Genomic DNA, 15,355 nt, shown 5'->3' with positions numbered 1-15,355 from the left:
CTAAAAACCTTTGTCTTTCCCAATGCAAATATGCTTTGTGCGACTGTACGGTTCAGCACGGCGAGTATTTGTCGTTGTTTCTGCTTTGCCAACACGGTGTGTGTTTTTGTCCGTCCCTCGCAGAGATGGGTCCTTTCCCTACGACTCGGTTCCCTGGCAACAGAACACCAATCAGCCGCCGGGTTCGTTGTCTGTAGTGACGACTGTCTGGGGCGTGACCAACACTTCACAGAGCCAGGTGAGATCCCGCACATGTACAGTAGAAATGTATCTCAAGGTTGATTGGGGGCTGATAGGGTTGTGTTGTTGTAGTCCTGTGGTGCTGCTGCAGGAGGTTCTTCATCACTACTTATACAGCTGTAATATTAGCAGGTAATGGTTGAAAACGGGACCACAGAGGGTTGCAACACAAGACTCTGAGGTAAAAGTGAAACAAAAACATCGGCCAGTGGGGTTAGTTGTTTCCAGTGCAAGAAGTGACTATCCTTTGACTATGATTATCCTGAAATAAGGCAGATTACTCCACTAGTTTCAGGATAATGTCACTTAAGAAACTTATTGGAAAAAGTTGATTTGCATTGTAAACAAAAGATCTCTTTATCTTATCTCACCCCGCTGGCTGACTTTATTTTGAGGGTAATAAGATTTTAGGACTCAATAGAAAAGATGAAATGAATTTTTTTGCAGTGAAGTAATGACAGTGTGACAAACAACAACATATTGGTATTAGAGTGTCTTAGGTTTTCAATGTTTTGTGTTATCTGCAGCCCATTGGAGAACTGAAAACAAGGACTTTCTTGTGTGTCATGGTACATGGTCAATGGTTGGGTTTTGGGTTTACATTGGGTTTACATGCAACCATAGGTGTTGTATCTCTGTGGTGTGGTTTGATACCCACCAACCCGGTGTCTTCTTTGTATGCTGTGATGAAGGTCACTAAGATCCAAAGCCCAGCATTAAAAATGAAAATTGCCTGGATTCCAGGGCTCAGAAGTTTTAAGCTAGTTGTGGAATGGCATTAGTGTCTAACAAAGTTTCTGCAGATCCTGAAAAAGTCTTAAATGATGTTATCTAAACTCAAGGCCTTTAAAGGTCCCGAATCCACTTAAATGTGGCATTTTAAGTTGTAAATTGAGTTTTAGCTGCCTTAAAAAAATTGGCTGCGTTTTCCTTGGGTAAGTTGTTTTTCTGGTGAGATATCAGACACAGGCCTATATTCTGTTTCTGAGTTGTTTTGACTTTCATGTTTATTTTAGTTGCAAAATTGTTTTCATATGTCATTCTAATTTCTATTAAAACCATCCTAAAAAGTTGATGAAACTTGTAGACACCCTAGTCTAAAAGCATCCAGCATTTACCCATGTTTATTTCTATGTATGTGTATGTCCAACAGGTGCTAGGGAATCCCATGGCCAACAACAACAATCCCATGAACCCCGGGGGCAACCCCATGGGCTCGGGCATGTCTGGTAACAATCCAGGAATGAACTCCCCCCAGTTCCCCGGCCCTCAGCAGCAGTTCCCCAACAAAGGCAACTCCAACCAGGCCTACATGCAGCAGGGCATGTACGGGCGACCCAACTACCCTGGTGGAGGAGGCTTTGGTGGCAAGTGAGTGTCTGGATAGTGGATTAGCACTGGTCACAGTGTCTAGAAGTTGTGAGAGGTCAATCACAGTTTAATCTTCAGTAGTACACCAAATATGCATTGGGTGAAAAAACAAAAGATAAGGAGGGCTTATCATAGTATTAAAAATGTCTGTTTGCAAGGTTATATACTGCAAAGAAAGTCTGTCTTAAGTCATTTCGTCAGTCGTTCAGTCTATAAACAAGTGAAAAATTCTGCCGATTCCACTGCAATTTTCACTTGTTTCAGGAATTGTGAGTGTCAGTGTTTAGAAACAAGGCAGAATGAGGCAGATCACAGCACTAACGTCAAGAAGAGGACACTTGATTCAAGTAGCCTAGATGCTTGACAGTTGATTTACACTGGAAACAAGTGGAATTATTGCACCCATTTGGCAGATTCTCTTACATAAAGAAAAATAGGATTTTAAGACTTAATACTGGACTAAAGAACTTGTTAAGTTATTTTTTGCGGTGTTTTGATAGCATCTGTTTTCAAGCAGTGGATGCTCACTATTGATGGAGTTCTTCCACTAACAGGCCATTTCTTGTGTTGCCTTTCTCTTTGTCAAAGTTACCCTGGAGGGCCTAATGCTGGACCTGGTGGTATGGGCATCCCCCCACACTCCCGTCCTCCGTCGGACTTCACCCAGCCTGCCGCTGCTGCCGCCGCAGCCGCAGTCGCCGCTGCTGCTGCCACGGCAACCGCCACTGCCACAGCGACGGTGGCCGCTCTGCAGGAAACGCAGAACAAGGACATGAACCAATATGGACCGGTAGGAGCAGGACACACAAACCTAGATTGTGTTGATTTGCACCATTACAGTATAATATCAGTATCAATTGAGATCAGCTACGCTAATAAGGAAAATATTGGTTATGTGCTCTTGGCACTTCTTTTTTTGCACATCGTACTGTTTTGATAAATATCAAACTGACTATTTGGGAGCCTACTTTATGCTCATTGACTTTTCCTGCAATCCTTTCAAAAATAGCAAAAGCACTAGAACGGCGAGCTGAGAGAAGTGGATTTAGGCTTATTGTTGAACATGGGTATATCAGTGTTAAGAGAGACTAAAGAGCTCAACTAGACTGTGCAAAGGAGCCTGTTGGCACATTTAGCTAGAATAAAAGTTAACAGGCACGTGTTTTTCTAGCTCTATAATAGACTCTTTTAAGTAGCAAATTTGCAACATTGACAGCCAACTCTGAGATGGCTGACTGAACCTGTTTTGTCTTTCAGATGAGTTCCTCTTTCCAGATGGGACCAAACCAGGCATACAACAGCCAGTTCATGAACCAGCCAGGGCCCCGTGGCCCTCCATCCCTCCCTGGGAACATGGGCACAGGCATGAATGCTTCCAACATGAGCGGCCCCCCCATGGGAATGAACCAGCCCAGGGGCCAAGGCATGGGGCCGTTCGGGGCCCACGGCCAAAGGATGCCCCAGCAAGGCTATGCAGGACCCCGGCCTCAAGGCATGGGCATGCAGGGCATGAAGAGACCCTACCCAGGGGAGGTGAGTGGATGAGAACTTCACACTTGCACTCAGCCTAACGTTCAACTTCAAGATAATTCACTGTATGTTGAAAATGTATTTTTCATCATTTCTTCCCCAGCCAAACTATGGTGGGCAGCAGTATGGACCAAACAGCCAGTTCCCTAACCAGCAGGGGCAGTACCCCACACCCAACGCCTCCAGGCCGCTGCCCTCCCCCAACTACCCCGGCCAGAGGATGCCAGGACAGCAGATCCAGGGCCAGTACCCCCCACCCAGTGGTGCCATGGGCCAGTACTATAAGGTACAGTATTGCTGTATGTTTGTTCAATGTTTTGGAGCATTTTGTAGTAAATGCACCCAAATGCAAAATATTAATGATTATTTGAAGGGTTTCATACCAAAATGCCATATATATGCTTTGGAATTTTATTCTACCTAAAATTAATTAATTGCGTCAGTATTTAAAACTCATGGATGATTCTATCCTCAAAAACATAAATATTATGAAAGCAAAGGTCTATAAATGGCTCATAATTTTAATAGCAAACCATAATGTGCTTTCATGTCAGCAGTTGTTTTGTGAGAGTAGGCAATGTCATTCATTTTTATGTGTTTTATCCAATTACAGCAAGAGCCACCTTTCAATGGCCAAACCAATAACTTTTCTGGGAGTGGATATCAATACAGCCAGGGCAATATGAATGGGGTAAGTTCATTACTATAACACAGGTGGTAACAGCTTGATCACAATATCATACTGCATACATACTCTGGACACAGGAATGTGTTTGACTTACCTATTCTGTCCTCATTATAGCCGCCCAGACCGGTGGGTAACTACCCCCACTCCCCAGTGCCAGGCAACCCTACTCCACCAATGACCCCAGGCAGTAATATCCCTCCATACCTGTCGCCAAACCAGGACGTCAAGCCGCCCTTCCCCCCTGACATCAAACCAAATATCACTGCACTTCCTCCTCCTCCAGGTGGGTATCGGGTAAATGTCCTGTAGACCAGTGTCTGTCTGTAGTGTCTGTGGGCCATCAAAGTGCCATGAAGCGATCCCAGACAGCTGCCAGGAAAATAAAGAATAATGTAACACTGTTTTATTCCAAAAGTTTGCTACAGTCTGACTCTGTCTCCTCTTCACCTACACAGCCAACCCCAACGAGGAGCTGCGTCTGACGTTCCCAGTGCGGGATGGGGTGGTCCTGGAGCCCTTCAGGCTAGAGCATAACCTGGCCGTCAGCAACCACGTCTTCCACTTACGGCCCTCCGTACATCAGACGCTCATGTGGAGGTAACGCATCACCCACTGGGTCAACATATAGTACATCCTTTCAATAACCTTCCAGATATTTTATGCAGCCTTCTTGTGTAAAGTGTAAGGAATTTCTGAAGACATCCTCCTGCTTCCAATATACAGTATAACCTTGGGGTCCCACAGGGCTCTACTCTAGGATCCATACTATTTTCCCTGTACATGCTCCCCCTCTGTCAAATTATCCATAAACATGTCCTTCCATAGTTATTTGGACAACAGCAAGTTATAGTGTCCTGACAAGTCTGCATGAGCGCCTTTTAGAGATTAAGACCTGGATGTAGAAGAATTTCCTTCACCTCAACGACAACAAATCACATCGTTCTTTTCGGTCCCCCTGACACTTTGAGTACGATCCACAGTCAACAGGGGAACCTGCAGTTAAGAACCTAGGGGTATTCTTTGATTCCAATTTAACCTTTGACAAGCAGATTAAAAAGGTTGTGCAGTCATGCAGCTAAGAATTATTTCGAAAATCAAACCACAACTATCCTCAGCTGACTTGGAGAAGGTCATTCACGCATTCATTTCCTCTCAGTTAGATTATTGTAATTCCCTTTACTCCTGCCTCACTCAAAGTTCCCTCTCACACTATCCAGAATGCTGCTACAAGGGTTCTGTCAGGTGCCAAATGGAGAGAAGTTTTACTACAGCAGTAAAGTCCCACATAACACTCATTGAATAAATTTTTTTTTCCCTTTGCTTGGCTCGGCAGATCGGATCTGGAGCTGCAGTTCAAGTGCTACCACCACGAAGACCGTCAGATGAACACCAACTGGCCGGCGTCAGTCCAGGTCAGCGTCAACGCCACGCCCCTCACCATCGAGCGGGGCGACAACAAGACCTCCCACAAACCCCTGCACCTGAAACACGTGTGCCAGCCAGGAAGGAACACCATCCAGATCACGGTCACCGCCTGCTGCTGTGTACGTAAAACATCCCCAGAAGTAATAATTATAAACACCTCCAGAAATAATAATAAGAGGGTATACAAATCCCTAAATATCCAAAAATTGTGCAAGTTAAATAAAAGTAAAATGATATGTAGTGTAAAATATTTCGTCTACCAGCAGGCTCCATCAGGTCTTTTTTCATGTGGATACACATGTAGAAACAATGGAGAAACTAGGGAAGATGATGATGATAGTAATGGTGACGGTTTCTTCCCACAGTCGCACTTGTTTGTGCTGCAGCTGGTCCACAGGCCCTCGGTCCGCTCTGTCCTCCAGGGCTTACTGAAGAAGAGGCTTCTGCCCGCAGAGCACTGCATCACCAAAGGTATGCACACGTTGCCCCACAGTGTTTTCAATATACACCCCGAAATCCAGATTCTTCTCCTGGTCCTTATTCACCCACTGTCTTTTTCTCTCTTTCTGCCCCAAAGTCAAGAGGAACTTCAGCAGCGTAGCGGCATCGTCGGGCAATGCCACACTCAACGGAGAGGATGGCGTGGAGCAGACGGCCATCAAGGTTTCCCTCAAATGTCCAATCACCTTCCGGCGGATACAGCTTCCAGCAAGAGGCCATGACTGCAAACATGTCCAGGCAAGTGATAGATTGATGCATTTGGTGTCAATAGACGCCTCAAGGGAGAAACGTTTTGAAGAACAGTGCACTGGATAACAAATGTGTGATGCTATTTTGTCTTGTTCTTGCAGTGTTTCGATTTGGAATCATATTTACAACTGAATTGTGAGCGGGGGACATGGCGATGTCCTGTATGCAAGTACGTTTTTCCAGCTCAAATACATAACAAGTTGTTAAGTATTTCCCATGCATGCACAGCATGTCAACTGCAATGTCTTTTAATTGTCTCTCTCAGCATTTTAACTCCTGTCTCAACTCTCTCCTCAGTAAAACAGCGTTGTTAGAAGGACTCGAAGTAGACCAGTACATGTGGGGAATCTTGAATGCCATCCAAAAGTAAGTCAAGACACATCTTAGACATCTAAGATTCCATATCGCATCTGTATCAAATTTTATCAGAATCACTTTGAACAATAACCACTGATGATGTTAATTAATCGCCTTGTAATTTCAGCAGTTGATTAATACCTCTATCTGTATTTCCCCCAGCTCGGAATTTGAGGAGGTCACTATTGACCCGACATGTAGTTGGCGGCCGGTGGCCATCAAATCTGATATCCACATCAAGGAGGATCCAGACGGACCACTGGCCAAGAGGTTTAAGACCATGAGTCCCAGCCAGATGATCATGCCCAATGTGATGGAGATGATAGCTCAGCTCGGCCCCGGCCCCTCGCCCTACCCATCGCTACCCTCTCAGCAAGGGGGCAACAACAGTGAATACGGCAGCCAAGGTAAGATAGAATCAGAAGAAGATGAAAATTGTATGGATATAAGTGTGCAGAAATTTTCCCTTTTCCCTATGGACCTGATCATAACTAAGAAATGTACGTATTAACTGTTTTGTTTTTGTGTGCTAGGCAACAGTTACCAGGGGCACGGGAACTTCGACTTCCCTCATGGCAACCCCGGTGGTACGTCGATGAACGACTTCATGCACGGTCCCCAGCTGTCCCACCCACCGGACATGCCCAGCAGCCTGATGGCCCAAGACAAGCCGCTCTCCCACAACATGCCTGACTCAGTGAGTTCTCCCACCAGTCGCAATCACTTTCTAGCCTCTCCAGTAGTCTCTCCAGGCTGCACTGTAGCATCTCTTTACTCTGTGTTTCAGAGTAAGTCCATCATTCTTAGCTGAAGCTCCAGAGACTGGAATCCAAAACTGTGCCCAATAAACAAGCTACTTATGAGTCTATGTGCCTTTTGTTTTCAAGCCCACGGTTACTTGTAATTGGGCAGAATACAAAAATGCAACAAAGTAAACTTTTCTACTATGGTTCATACCAAAGAATAACTTGTAGGTGTGATCGCACCCTTAGTCATCAATGTGATTTTGTTGTTTGGTCTGAATATTCTGCTCATCACAGACTTTTTTTAGTAACTGTCCCCCCTCTCTCCCCCCTCCACAGATACCTCATCCTGCCGGCACTGACCAGTCGCACAGCTCGTTGCAGCAGAGCTTACACGCCTCTCCGCACCCTGGGAACCAATCGGGGCAGCAGCTACACCACAGCGGGCCCCCTCAGCCCTCGCGACAGGCTCCGCCCCCTCAGCAACAGCAGCAGCAGCAGCAGCAACAGCAGCCCGGCCCCAACAGCCACCCCCACAGTGACCTGGCCTTCAACCCCTCCAACAGCCTGGACAGCCAAGCGGGGTCGGACATGCCGGAGCCTTCTTTAGATGTGAGTGGGGATATCGAAACCGTAGATTTAACAGCCAATGATCTCTTTGATTCACTCCAGTTCACTTGAATGCCTAACTAAAGTTGTGTTGTTCCTCTCTCTCCCTACAGCTTCTTCCAGAGCTCGCTAACCCAGATGAGCTGCTGTCCTACCTGGATCCCCCGGACCTCCCCAGCAATAGCAACGACGACCTTCTCTCGCTCTTCGAAAACAACTGAGGCGATTCAGACACGCATAACTATAAACTTTTCTGACTGCCTGCAGTTTTTTCCCTGAGACCCGGCGCAGTCGCTCAGTACTTGATAAACACAAAGATGCACTCCCTTTCTCTTCTTCCTCTTGTACAGTTTTCATTCGCCAGCGCAGATTGACTGAACGAGGTTCAAACTCAAAAGACACGGCGGTATGCGGGGTCGGCCTGCCCTCTTTGCCCTGTGGCGATACCTTTGAACTGTGCAGCTATATTCAGTTGATTTTTTTATGCCACACAGGTGTATGTGTGCACATTAGGAAAGTGTTGTAGCATTTTTTATTCATGTTTTGTTTCCTTTTGAGAAGAAAAGGAATCCATTGTATAAAACAGAAAAATAACTGAAAAAACCTGCGCTATCTGGCCAGTGTGCATTATGTCCATATTGTTATTCCAATCTGAGAGGCCACAGCCTCCCAGTGTCACAGCTCCTTTCCCTGACTGGTTAGTAGCACTGTTTTGTCCGCCACACATCATTTAAAAGCACAAGAGATTATGGCAATGCAAAAAGAAATACTTATCTCTCTTTACAGAAGGAAACAAGTGACATGATCAATTAGAAAGCTCAGCTTTTGTCTGTCCTTGACAAAATGTTTTTTTAAAGATTTTTTTTTTTTTTTTGCTGTTCCCCCAAGATTTTAAAAAGATTTTCGGGACTGATCGGCTTCCACTTTGTCTACAATTATTATTGTGATATATATATATTTTTGTCAAAAAGAGATATCCCTGCTTTTCAATCCTCTGAGGGTTGGCAGCTGGAACGGAGAGGATTTTGGCCCGCCGTCTCCCGAGAGAGAGAGAGGCTCCACAAAAACAAACGCTGAGATGGGTGTTTATACTGCAAACCAAGAATAGCATACTTGTACTTCTACATATTGTATAGCTATCATCCTCCTGTATAGGGGAGTGATATTCACGGAAAGGAAAGGTACAATATGAGAGAACGGGGTTCCTTTGACTATCTTGCTGCGTTTATTGCTTCTAGCTAGAACTCCTTCCATGCTGTCTGCTCTGCATGAGCCCGGCGTTGCTCCTGTCAGCATTTTTGCAAAGTTGCATCTCTCTCCCTGTTAAATGATGTACTGTTTAAGTAGTCTACAAAGTGCATGTGTGCCAAGCCCTTGTCTAGTGATATTCCAAGTGGTAAAAGATAGTGTGATTTATCAGTTGCTGTTTCCACAGCCCTTTGTTTGTTTGTATGTTTGTTTTTCATTTCTGTCCGATTTAGTATGATTTATTTAACACTAACATTTGAAGGGATAATGCTGATATCGGCAGTGCATTTATCATGTATCTGCTTGATATATTGTGTTTGTGTTGATTTCTTTTTTTTTTTTTTTTTCCTCGTTTTTTGTTGCTGCAAAATTAAACTATCCATAAATCTTTGGGAAACTGCTCAACATCACCAAAGTTAGGGGGATGAGAATGGAGATGTTTGTGTTTGCCTGTTTCTGTGTGTGATTGAGTGTGCGTGCATATCTGTGTGTGAGCGCGCGAGTGCGTTTCTATCGGTGTGATGGGAGCTAATATTGATTTCAAAGATATAGGGGGAAGACAAATATACAGTTTATCCATCGCTACTGTTGGAGATGTGGTTTTTCAAGCAGTATTGGAGCAGACCTTTTGCCACATTTGTTTTCAATTTCACTTTTTGAGAAGAGTGCTGTTCAGTATGCAAATGTATTATTTTTTAAGAAAAGCTATTGTACTGTAAATATCATTGTGAATATTTTTGTATCATCTTGATAATGTTTGTCCTTTCATAATTAGTCGTCCAACCTAACCCGCGTATGCTCCCGACCTCCATCTGACCACTGACTTTGTTTGTAACCAGCATACAATAGATGTCTTCTCTCCTCACCGCATAAGCTATTTCCATTCACTTTGCCCCCAGCACACTCAGTAAGCCTCTATAGTTTATAGACAGGCGTCTCTCTCTGTCTGTCTTATTCTCCCAGCTCCCCATCCGTGCATCAGGTCCAGATGGTCACGTAACCTAATTTCAAATTTCAGCTCAAGCTCAGTGTGAAGCAATATTTTCTTTAACGCTCAGATGTATTCGATTCAAAATGATCAATCTTGTCTATTCACAAATTTACGTTAACATTTTATCAGTAATAACGAACAATAATGGTTTCAAAAGCTGTGGCATCAGCTGGCTTTCAGTGTAATTAGTGAACCGTGTGAATATCATAATTGTTGCTAATTGTCAAGGTCAATACACAAGTGGTATTTCAAAGATATATCACAACCTTATTTTAAAGAAATTCACGATATTGTTTTTATTTTTGTTATAGAAAATGTGGCTTTTTTAAAAGCTTGAGACCATTTAAATTTTTTTTATCCCGTTTTTGTTTCTTTTCTTTTTTTTTTGGTAAATTATTTTGTACTGGTTTTCTTTCTTATTAAACTGTAAGGTTAGAAATATAATTTCTTTCAGCTGTAGCAATGTGCTCATGAAAACACCTTGGTTATATGTAAACATTATTTTAAACTTCATTATGTTTTAGAAATATGATTTGTTCCAGTACAACAGTGACATATTGTTTCATATTTAAGTCACAAAGAGATATAAACCTTGTACCAATGAAATCAAAAGTCCATCTTTTAACTATACACTGCCACATTATTGTTTCTTTTTATTCGCTATCTGAATTGAAACCTTTGATCAATCCCATGGAAATAGCTATCATTTCACATTTTGTTCTTATTTACATGTGAGCCAATTTTGTGTATTAGGCAGCACCCCAAAATTTGTAGTTGCACAATCACGATAAAGGGCCATTTCTCTGGGGGAAGTTGTTTTAAAAAAAGGAAAAAAAAAATTTACTGAGAGGAAAGGGCACGTTCATCTATTCTGGCCTAGAGAGGATCTTTAGGGCAAGGCTAGGTCAAAGTGGGTAAACGTCCCAAGGATGCCTGTATATATGTAAATGAATATAGAGACATGTGAACAGAAATGTATTCATTTTCCCTGGGAATGTGCATTGTTTCTTCAGAATAATAAAAAGCTTGCAACCCCTCTACTGGAAGTGGCTGAATATGGAAAATGAAACTTGTTAGTTAGTGTCTGTGGGTATCTCTCAGCATTTTGTTCCCCCTCTGTAATATACTTTGACCTCTTTTGTTAGGGGAACTGGGACAGCTATGTTTTACATGTAATATTTAGCCTAAGTGTTCTAGTCTGTCACCTGCATACTCTGAGGTGCTAAAGTAAAACAAAAAAAAGTTACCAAGAAAATACTGGGGAACGCTTGGAGGGGCGGAAGGAAGGCGTCTTCGGTGGGAGGGATGGGTCCAGAAGATTGTAACCAAATCCATAGTTTGTACAATTTTTGATATCATGAGCAGATGGAAAAAACAAAATGGTACAATCTAAGGTGATTCATGCAATGTGGCCATTGTCTCTATGTTTGTACATTGTATGTACAATCATTTCATATTCTAAACTGGTCAGAAAATAAAGGAACTAATTGTGATTTTTAGTCTTGCAGAATTGTATGTAGTTAGATGATGTGACAACCTAATATTTATCTAATAAATATGTATTCAGATGATACCTGTATGCCGCTGTGGTCTTGTCTTTTGTGCACTTAAATCACTAGCCTGACAATTACCTACAGTAAGTCACATACTTATCAAAGCACTCAGTGATGAGAGTATCAAATTGTACTGATATTTAGATTTGCATAGCTGAAAGTCAGTTTGCTTGTGTGGAAAAGGAAGCTGCTGCAGAATGCCCACAACATTCATAATTTTTAAGCTTGGCTGTGTAAGGGTGATGGGGGTTGCCAGTCTGCTGAAATGAGTGATGTTGGAGGGGAGTTGTGCAGTTTCTATATGAGCTAATGTGTTCAACAAGCAGATGATAAACAAGAGAGCACCGAGGTGATGGATGGGCACTGATAAGAGACAGGAAAGGGAGGGGCAGCAGATAAGGAGACTCCCTAATGTCAATATTAATTCACATTCTCTGTCTCTCCCTACTGAAGCTGTCACAACTCCTATAATTCCTATATTCTGACAATAAACAGGACATCTTTGTCTTGTCCTCTGTAATATTGACTTCTCCTAAAACACTAAAATGCTAACTGGCTAGCTACGGCTAATGACAGTTGGTCGCATGTTGTGACAAGCATATATTTCCCCAGGCTATTTGGAACGTTTTGAGTATTTGCAGTGCATAAAGGCGCACAGCTAGTCTTTGGCATTTCCACAATTGGACTGACACCGGTCCAATTACCGGTTACCGGGTGCTAAAGCTAGCTTGCCTGCTAACGTTAGCTGTCACTTCAGAGGTGACAGAAAGTTGTCATATTGAAAGTACTGGCAATGCCCGCGCGAGCCCCTTCCCTTCCTTTCTCCTCGCTTCCGGGTTGGAAAGCTCGGATGAATTCTATTTCCGGGTGTGGAAGAAAAAACTTCCTGGTCCACCATATGTAAGCGTGACATTTCTTTGCAGTTCCCTCACGCCTGTGCAAGTTAATTGAGCCGGACAAGCTTCGAAATGTTACTCTTATCAAATAGGATAAAAATATGTTCTTTGGCGGTTACCGCCGCGCGACTGTGCAGCAGCGGCCCTGCTGCTGCCAACAACAAACCGACCGTCTACTTTGACATTGCTGCAGATAATGAGCCACTTGGGAGAGTAACCTTCGAGGTGAGTTCACAGGAACGCAAAAGTCTGCATGGCATTGGCTTTTAGTGTATATATGTATGCTTTTGAAGTAATAAAAAAAAAAACGCCGATATAAACCCAAAGTCCACCCAATGTCCATTCAGTAAGGTTTACTCGTGGCGGACATTCATTCACTGTTTATGGAACATGATGTTCGCATTTAGGCCTCACTCATTTCCATTTATTTTGCAGCTCAACGCCGATGTTGTGCCGAAAACTGCAGGTAACCAGGGATTCCCAAAGGGTTTCACATCAAACACCACAGAAAAAAATAAACATTGGACCCCATTTGATGAGACTGTGTCCCAATGAACCTCACCTGTGAACATTTATACCATAAAAACTGTAACTGACACTGCTGTAGGTGGAGTGATAACTGGGGCAGTGAAACCTCTGACCAAAACTGTCATCCTTATACTTACTCTCAATGTGTTAAATGCTAGAGAGTGAAATAATAGTCGCCTAACTATTCCCTTTTTTGCTGGGGACCCCTTGGCACCCTCCCAAGGGCCCTTGGGTGTCCCTGGACCCCACTTTGGGAACCATTGACCTGTACAGGTAAGGGTGTCATGAGAGATTCTGACAAAGTGTTTTCTTGTAGAAAACTTCAGAGCGCTGTGCACAGGGGAACATGGCTTTGGCTACAAGGGATCCATTTTCCACAGGGTGATCCCTCAGTTCATGTGCCAGGTACGCTCCCGGTCCCATACTGTCTGATAAGTTCTGCCCAGTGTGCTGTATGTTACAGTGAGCGTGATGTCAGATGTGTGTTGTATGTTGCAGGGTGGAGACTTCACCAACCACAATGGAACTGGAGGGAAATCTATCTATGGATGGAAGTTCCCCGATGAGAACTTCAAACTGCAGCACACCGGACCTGGTAATCCTGCTGCACTGTTTGTACACTGATGATGATAAGAAGAATTACAATGCTCTACAGTTTGTTAATTACACAGTTCCCACTGGTCGTGATTTCTGGAGTATCATTGAATTTTCAGAGTGTATTCCAGACAGGGATAGTCAGGGAATTTGGTAAAGTGTCCTGGGAAGTCAGGGAATATCAAGAAAATCTTCCTCATTCATTGCCTAGGCTGGCTGTCTTCAGCTGTTTACCACTTGAGAACTTTTCTGAGCTGAAAATTAACATTAACAAACCAGAAAGAAAAATATTTTTTTTAGGGTTAGAGTTATGGAAAGTCATGGAATTTTTGCATCATGGCCACGTTGGAGAACTTTACATTATTAAAAGTGAACACAATTAAATTACCATCCTTCCTTGTAACATGTTGTGGTCACACTCCTTTTTCACCACCAGGTGGCAGCAGTATGCTGATAGTGTTTCAGTGACCTGTTCATAATGAACTCAATGTGTTTTGAGATGATGACCTATTTTTCCTTAAATTTACCTGAATTGACTAATTTTCTGGTGTATGTAATTGACCCCTGCCACTTGCTGATGGGTTTGTAACTTACTTTAAAGCATGTTTTATCAATACACTCATCAGGTTATACCCATTCTCCACAGGTCTCTATTATCTTGATCTAGATTAACTTGAATTGTGGATAGTGAGGAAAACTAAGCACTATTTTACTTTGTTGTACTTCAGGTATCTTGTCTATGGCCAATGCTGGACCCAACACCAACGGATCTCAGTTCTTCATCTGCACCAGTAAAACAGAATGGTATGTGCTGAGAAACAGACCATTGTACAGGCTGGTGTTGGAGTTAGACTGATATATCAGGCTGATATTGTCCTTTTTAAAAAGCCTAAAAACCTGCAGTAAATTTGTTTTCTGTACATATTTTATTGATTTCATTTAATTGTTCAGTGTTCACTTTTTTATGAATTAATTGTTCATTTAAAGGTAGTTATCTATCCCAGAATTTCCATGTCACAGAATAGCTTGGGTGAATCACCCTGCCTTAAAAATCTGTGAGTTTCGAGTTTTAGTGTCCTATAAGGGTGTAAGTGCTGTTTCAGAGGCTTTTCCACCCAGACAAGAATACAATTCTGGGGGAAACGCTGAATTCTTGTATTATTTTTTCTTGGCATGAAAATGGAACAATGTCAAAATTGAATGAATATCAGCAAAAAATATCAGCTTTTGGCATTTCAGTACAAAAATATCGACATTGGCGTTCAAAACCCCATATCAGTGGGAGCCTACTTGGTGCGTTGTGCATAGCTTCACTGTCCGGGGCAATGATAATAAACCTCTTCTTTCTCCATTTAGGCTGGATGGCAGGCATGTTGTGTTTGGCAGTGTGAAGGAGGGAATGGACGTGATCAAGAAAGTGGAGTCCTTTGGTTCGCGGTCTGGGCGAACCTCCAAGAGGATCACTGTCACAGACTGTGGAGAACTCCAGTAGACTTCATGTAGGCAGTGGAGATGGTGCTAGTCTCATCTCAGTGGCTCTTCTCTTTAGCCATGGCACAGAGTGCTACCTCTCTTTACTGACAATTAGTTCATCAAGTAAAGTTACATTGTCAGTCCTTTTGTTGGTACATAAATTCTGTGTTAGTCTTTCAACGGGTAATGACCAACAAGCGGTGAACTGTTGATGTCATACTTTTTAATGTGAACTTGCATTATGAAATAGAAGTAGACACTGAATATTTTAATTGTATGTTAAAGAGAACTATGCATTCATGAACCTGCATTTCAACTAGTTTGGGAAGGGGACATTTCATTATATAAAGTCGTTTTTA

The 15,355-nt window shown here is 42.9% G+C and overlaps 2 protein-coding genes across 2 annotated transcripts in view; both read left to right on the top strand.

The window, feature by feature from the left end:
- Window positions 1-11,484, top strand: part of LOC139918363 (zinc finger MIZ domain-containing protein 1-like) — a 37,798-nt gene extending 26,314 nt beyond the window's left edge. The window contains exons 5-21 of the mRNA XM_071907716.2: window positions 124-238; window positions 1,394-1,611; window positions 2,200-2,401; window positions 2,869-3,144; window positions 3,245-3,427; window positions 3,755-3,832; window positions 3,944-4,112; window positions 4,285-4,426; window positions 5,163-5,373; window positions 5,620-5,725; window positions 5,832-5,992; window positions 6,106-6,173; window positions 6,302-6,370; window positions 6,524-6,768; window positions 6,895-7,058; window positions 7,444-7,716; window positions 7,827-11,484. Of these exons, the coding sequence (XP_071763817.1) occupies window positions 124-238; window positions 1,394-1,611; window positions 2,200-2,401; window positions 2,869-3,144; window positions 3,245-3,427; window positions 3,755-3,832; window positions 3,944-4,112; window positions 4,285-4,426; window positions 5,163-5,373; window positions 5,620-5,725; window positions 5,832-5,992; window positions 6,106-6,173; window positions 6,302-6,370; window positions 6,524-6,768; window positions 6,895-7,058; window positions 7,444-7,716; window positions 7,827-7,934 (2,788 nt within the window). The 3' untranslated portion in view covers window positions 7,935-11,484. The remainder of the gene's footprint in view (window positions 1-123; window positions 239-1,393; window positions 1,612-2,199; window positions 2,402-2,868; window positions 3,145-3,244; window positions 3,428-3,754; window positions 3,833-3,943; window positions 4,113-4,284; window positions 4,427-5,162; window positions 5,374-5,619; window positions 5,726-5,831; window positions 5,993-6,105; window positions 6,174-6,301; window positions 6,371-6,523; window positions 6,769-6,894; window positions 7,059-7,443; window positions 7,717-7,826) is intronic.
- Window positions 11,485-12,380: 896 nt separating this feature from the next.
- Window positions 12,381-15,354, top strand: LOC139918323 (peptidyl-prolyl cis-trans isomerase A-like). Its single transcript, XM_071907644.2, has 6 exons — window positions 12,381-12,626; window positions 12,837-12,867; window positions 13,246-13,334; window positions 13,428-13,524; window positions 14,252-14,327; window positions 14,880-15,354. The coding sequence occupies exons 1-6, from the start codon at window positions 12,474-12,476 to the stop codon at window positions 15,013-15,015; spliced, it is 582 nt and encodes a 193-aa protein (XP_071763745.1). The 5' UTR covers window positions 12,381-12,473; the 3' UTR covers window positions 15,016-15,354.
- Window position 15,355: the final 1 nt, after the last annotated feature.

This window comes from Centroberyx gerrardi, chromosome 20 (genome assembly GCF_048128805.1).
Source record: "Centroberyx gerrardi isolate f3 chromosome 20, fCenGer3.hap1.cur.20231027, whole genome shotgun sequence".
Classification (NCBI taxonomy): Eukaryota; Metazoa; Chordata; class Actinopteri; order Beryciformes; family Berycidae; genus Centroberyx; species Centroberyx gerrardi.
The sequence above is the reverse complement of the archived record's forward strand: the minus strand, read 5'-3'. Positions and strand labels throughout refer to the sequence as shown.